Source organism: Ochotona princeps, chromosome 2 (genome assembly GCF_030435755.1).
Source record: "Ochotona princeps isolate mOchPri1 chromosome 2, mOchPri1.hap1, whole genome shotgun sequence".
NCBI lineage: Eukaryota > Metazoa > Chordata > Mammalia > Lagomorpha > Ochotonidae > Ochotona > Ochotona princeps.
In genome coordinates this window covers 143393290-143399288 of record NC_080833.1, presented here as the reverse complement: position 1 = coordinate 143399288, position 5999 = coordinate 143393290, and the positions used below count along the sequence as shown (strand labels likewise).

At 57.8% G+C, this 5999-nt stretch overlaps 1 protein-coding gene across 1 annotated transcript; it reads left to right on the top strand.

Moving 5' to 3' along the window:
* Positions 1 to 692: 692 nt before the first annotated feature.
* LOC101531490 (SERTA domain-containing protein 3-like) lies at positions 693 to 1480 on the top strand. The gene has a single exon (XM_004599719.2). The coding sequence runs from the start codon at positions 693 to 695 to the stop codon at positions 1059 to 1061; it is 369 nt and encodes a 122-aa protein (XP_004599776.2). The 3' UTR covers positions 1062 to 1480.
* Positions 1481 to 5999: the final 4519 nt, after the last annotated feature.

Genomic DNA, 5999 nt, shown 5'->3' with positions numbered 1-5999 from the left:
GCTTTCTTTAGCAGCTAGGGCCTGGGACTTCCTATTGCAGATGGCTGGTGACCTCTGGTGCCTACTTGCCCATCCACCTGGCTCCTGGCTTAGGAGCCCACATGCCCAGACACCACTCAGCTAGGCCAAGGCAGGCCGAGTAGTGTATCACCCTAACCGCAACCCCACACATGCAAAAGTACATGAAGCTGGGGCCCATCAGCGTGGCCTAGTGGCTAAAGTCCTTGCCTTGAACACGTCAGGATCCCATATGGGCACCAAAGCTTTGGGACCCTGCACCCACATGGAAGACCCGGAAGAGGTTCCAAGTTCCCGGCTTCGGATTGGTTTGCACCGGCCTTTGCGGCTCACTTGGGGAGTGAATCATCGGATGGAAGATCTTCCTCTCGGTCTCTCCTCCTCTCTGTATCTCGGACTTGGTAATAAAAAATAAAGGTCCATGAAGCCCTCTTGGCAGCCCATCAGGGAGCTGCTCCACTTGCCAAAGAATGCCCGGAGCCTGGTTCTCAGGGTGCGATGAATGGGGGTGGCGGTAAGGTTTCCCGGGACTTCATCTGGCAAAGTACAACCCCAGTGGGCTGCTGTCTATCACCAGCTCTCAGAGGGCCTCTGAGGATGCAGGCATTGGACTCCAGCTCCCAGAGGGCCTGTGGGCACGCTGACGTGGGACTCCATCTCCCAGGTTTCTTTAAATGCCCCCAGAGCCGGTCTTCCTGGGCGAGGACAATTTCTCTCTGTCAGCCACCATCGGCTCCATCCTCAGGGAGCTAGAGAACTCCATGGATGAGTCAGGGCCTGTGCAGAACGCAGGGGCACCCCCTGGGGGCCTGCAAGGTCCAGTGCTGCCTCCACCCGACCCCATCTTCCTGGAAGCGCTGAGCTCCAGGTACCTGGGCGACACCACCAACCTGGACGACCCGTTTCTGGACATTGACAAGTCAGCAGTGGAGAAGGAGCCCGCGCCTGCCCCCACGGAGCCCCCTCACAACCTTTTCTGCACAGCAGGCTCCTGGGAGTGGAATGAACTGGACTACATCATGGAGATCATCCTAGGGCCCTAAGATTTGGCCTGGGGCTCCGGCCGCCATCAGTCGGGGTGCTGCTCAGCTCCCATGCTTGTGTGTTCTCACAGGGGCTTCCAGCAGGGACTGAGGGCTCCCTGCCTCCCGTATCAGGGTTCCACAAACAGTTCAGCATGTGTGTGTGTGTCTGGTTGCCACGGCCTTCTATGAAGGTGCATCTTCCTGCGTTAATTTATCTCTTCCAAATGCCTTAACGAGACTTTTCTGGGAGTCAGACTTCCCACCAAACATATTCCTTCTGCCTTTCCCTCCACTCCTGGCTTCCCTTATGACCACTGGGGCCTTGGGGCAGATAAAGCTGGGCCAGTGAAGGGAAGGACAGAGGGGACCTGCTGCCAGGTTGCCATGGAAACCAAGGCTGTGCCTCTGGCCCCTCCAGAGAGTAGCAGGAGCTGGTCTCCTCCCCAAGCCCAGGCAGAACTCCACTTCCCTGGCAGCACCCCAGTCCCAGCAGCTTCTCATCCATTCATAACCAGGCCGGACCATGTGCAATAGGGTAGAAGGGAAACTGCTCCATGCCGTGCTATTTAAAAAGAAGCAGGGTTTGTGGTGGGTTGTTTTCATTTTTTTTTTTTTTTTGGATTGTAATTTTTTAAAAAATAAACTAAATGTATTTTGGAAAAGAAAAAAAAAAAAACGCGCCAGGATCCCATATGGGCACAGGTTCTAATCCCGGCTGCTCCACTTCCTATCCAGATCCCTGCTTGTGGCATGGCAAAGCAGTTGAGGACGGCCCAAAGCTTTGGAAACTTGCACCCACATGGGAGACCCAGAAGAGGCTCCAGGTTCCAGGCTTCAGATTGGCGTGCACCGGCCATTGTGGCTCACTTGGGGAGTGAATCATCGGACGAAAGATCTTCCTCTCTGTCTCTCTTCCTCTCTGTATATCTGACTTTGGAATAAAATACATAAATCTGTAAAAAAAAAAAAAAAAAAAAAAAAGAAGAAAAGAAAAAACAGCGGCTTTGGGCGCCCTCTTGTGGCCACAAGCACTCAGTGCGGGACGCTAATCCAAGTCTCTCCAGCATGGTTGAAGGTCCTCTACTGCAGGACTCCAGCAGGGAGGAGGGACCTCTGCTGGCAGACCCAAAAAGAGAGGAGGGTCCTCTACTGCCGGACGCCAGCATAGAGGAGGGTCCTCAGATGTCGGACCCCAACAGAAAGAATGGTCTTCTGGTGCTGGATCCTAGCAGAGAAGAAGGTCCTCCGCTTCTGGACAGCAGCAGAGAGGAGCTTCCTCTGCTGCTGGACCACAGCAGAAGACGAGACTCCTCTGGTGCTGCACTACAGCAGAGAGGAGGGTCCTCTTATGCTGGACACCATCAGAAATGAGGGTCCTCTGCTGCAGGACCCTTCAGAGGAGTGTCCTCTGCTGTCAGACCCCAGCAGAGGGGTGTCCTCTTTGCCGGTCACCTGCAGCACAAGGGCTCCTTTGTTGCCGGACCCCAGCAGCAGCTGAGGGTCCTCTGGTGCCAGACCCCAGCAGAAAGGAGCTTCCTCTGGTGCCGGACCCCAGCAACAGATGAGGGTAATCTGGTGCCGGATGCCAGCAGGGAGGTGGTTCCTGTGGTACCGGACACCAGCAGAGAGGAGGGTCCTCTGCTGCTGGACCCAAGCAGGGAGGAGGGTCCTCTGGTGCCGGACCCCAGCAGCAGTTGAGGGTCCTGTGCTGCTGGAGCCATGCAGAGATGGGGCGGTCTTCTGGTGCCGGACACAAGCAGCAGAGGAAGGTCCTCTGATGCAGGACAATAGGAGCAGAGGAGGATCCTCTGGTGCCGGGACCCAGCACAAAGGAAATTCCACTACTGTCAGACCCCAGCAGAGTGGAGGGTCCTATGCTGCCGGACCCGAGCATACAGGAGGGTGTTCTGCTGCCGGACCCCAGCAGAGAGGAGAGTCCTCTGCTGCCCCAGCAGCGATGAGGGTCCTCTGCTGCTTCCTCTCTGCTGGACCCCAGCAGCAGAGGAGGCTCTTTGCTGCTGGATACCAGCAGAGAGGGGTGTTCTCTGCTGCTTCCTCTCTGCTCGGATCCAGCAGAGAAGAGGGTCCTATGCTGCCAGACCCCAGCAGAGGGGAGGGTACTCTGATGCCGAACACCTGCAGTGGAGGGGGGTTTTCTTCTGCCATACCGCAGCAGAGACCAGGGTCCTCTGCTGCCTGTCCCCAGCAGAAAGAAGTGTCCTCTGGAACCTGATCCCAGCAGAGAGGTCCTCTCCTGCTTCCTCTCTTTGGTGTTCAGCAGGATAGGAGGTTACTTGGCTGCTGGACTCCAGCAGAGAGAAGGGTCCTCTGCAGCATTTTACTCGCTGGACCCTAGCACAGACGAGGGTCCTCACGTGCTAGACCCAGCAGAGTGGAATGTCCTATGGTGCCGAACCCAGGCAGAGAGGTGGGTCCTCTGCTGCTTCCTCTCTGCTTTGGCATAGCAGAGAGGAGTGTCCTCTGGTGCTGGATCACAGAAGAGAGGAGGGTCCTCTGCTGCTTCCTCCCTGCTGGGGTCCAGCAGAGGAGGGTCCAATGATGCCAGGACCCAGCAGTGAGAGGGTCCTCTGCTGCTGGACCCCAGCAGAGCGAAGGGTCCTCTGTTGCCAGACCCCAGCAGAAAAGGAGGGTCCTCTGCTCCCTGACCACAACAGAAGAGGAGGGTCCTCTGCTGCGGTCTCTCTTTGAAGTCCATGAGGAAACGAGGGTCCTCTAGAACTTCTTCTATGCTGAGGTCGAGCAGCACAGGAGGGTCGTCTTCTGCAGGGGTTCAGCAGGAGAGCAGAGTCCTCAGCAGCTGGGACCACGGCGAAGTGGAGTGTCCACTGCTGCCAGACCCCAGCAGAGAGGAGGGACCCCAGCAGAGAGTAGGGTCCTGTGTTGCTTCATCTCTGCTGGACACCCGCAGTGAGGAGGGTCCTCTGATGCTGGTCCCCAGCAGAGAGGAGAGTACTCTACTGCTGGACTCAAGCAGAGAGAACGGTCATCTGCTGATTCTTCTCCGCTGGGTTCCAACGGAGAGGAGGGTAATATGTTTCCGGAACCCAGCAGTAGGGTAGGATCCTCTGCTACCCAACCCCAGCAGAGGGGTATTCTCTCCCTGCAGCAGAGGGAGATCTTTTGCTGCTGGACCCCGCAGGGAGGAGGGTCATCTGCTGCCAGACCATAGAAGGAAGGAGGGTCCTCTGTTGCCGGACCCCAGCAGAACAGGAGGGTCCCCTGCTGCTTCCTTCTTTGGTGTCCAACAGAAGAGGATTGTCCTCTGCTGCTTTCTCTCTGCAGGAAAACAGCAGTGAGGGGGAACCTATGGTGCCAGGCAGCAGCTGAGAGGAGGATCTTGTGCTGCCAGACCCCAGCAGAAGAGGAGGGACCTCTGCTGCCAGACCCCAGCATAGAGGAGGGTCATGTGCTGCTGGACTCCAGCAGCGAGGAGGGTCCACTGCTGCTTCCTCTCTGATGGGGTCCAACGGAGAGGAGTGTCTTATGCTGCCGGACACCAAAAGCAAAGGAGGGGCATCTGCTGCCGGACATCAGCAGCAATGAGGGTCTTCTGCTGCCAGACCCCAGCAGCAGAGGAGGGTCGTCCACTGCTGAACCCTAGCAGGTAGGTGGGTCCTCTACTGCCAGACCCGAGCAAGGAGGAGAGTCCTCTGCTGCTTAAACCCAGAAGAAGTGATGTGTCAGCTGCTGCAGGACCCCAGCAGAGTGGAGGGTCCTGTGCTGCTTCCTATGATGCTGGACCCCAGCAGAGTGGAGGGTCCTCTGGTGCCGGACCAGAGCAGCAGATTGGGCTCCTCTGCTGCTGGACCACAGCAGGGAGAAGGGTTCATTCTTTCGAACCTCAGCAGGGATGATGGTTCTCTGCTGCTGGACCCCAGTACAGAGGAGTGTCCTCTGCTGCCAGTACCCAGCAGAGATGCGGGTCCTTTGCTGCTAACTCTCTGCTGGGGTCCAACAGAGTGGAAGGTCTTCTGCTTCCAGACCCCAGCAGCAGAGGAGGGTCCTCTGGTGCCGGAAACCAACAGGGAGTAGGGTCCTCTGCTTGTCCCAGCAGCAGAGGGGGGCCTTCTGGTGCCGGACACCAGCAGCAGAGGTGGGTCCTCTGCTGCCGGACCCAAGCAACAGAGGGGGGAACTCTGCTGCCAGACCCAAGCAGCAGTGGGGGGTCCTCTGGTGCTGTCAGACCCCAGCAGAGAGGAAGCAGCAGAGGACTCACCTCTCTGCTGGGGTCCTACATAGTGGAGGGTCCTCTGCTACTGGACCCCAGCAGCAGATGAGGGTCCTCTTCTGCCGGAAACCAGCAGGGAGAATGGTTCTCTGCTGCCGGTCCCAGCAGAGGGGGGCCTTCTGGTGCCAGACACCAGCAGCAGAGGGGGGTGGGGTCTCTGGTGAGGGGCCCCAGCAGAGAGTAGGGTACTCTGCTGCCGGACCTCAACAGAGAGCAGGGTCCTCTGCTGCCGGACCTCAACAGAGAAGGAGGGTCCTCTGCTGCCGAACCCCAGCAGGAGAGTAGGTTCCTTTGCTTCGTCCTTATTGGGGTCCAGCATTAGAAGCAGGTCCTCTGCAACCAACACTATGCTGTAGTTCAGCAGCAGAGTAGTGTCCTTGGCTGCAGGGATTCAGCAGGAGAGGAGGGTCCTAAGCTGCTGGAACCCAGCAGAAGAGGAAGGTCCTGTGCTGAGGGACTCCAGCAGAGAGGAGGGTCCTCTGCTGCTTTTTCTCTGCTGCACCTCAGCAGAGAGGAGTGTCCTCTCATGCTAGACCCCAGCCGAGAGGATGTCCTCTGCTGTGGTCCGGCATCAGAGGGGAGGAGGGTCCTCTGCTGCCGGACCACAGCATAGAGGACTATCCTCTGTGCCGGAACCCAGCATAAGAGGAGGGTGCTCTGCTGCAGGACACCATTTGAAGAGCAGGATCCTCTGCTGTGTCCTCTCT

Bases quoted from the DNA above. Each gene is read 5' to 3' on its own strand.
- LOC101531490 (XM_004599719.2), top strand. From the start codon at position 693: ATGCCCCCAGAGCCGGTCTTCCTGGGCGAGGACAATTTCTCTCTGTCA.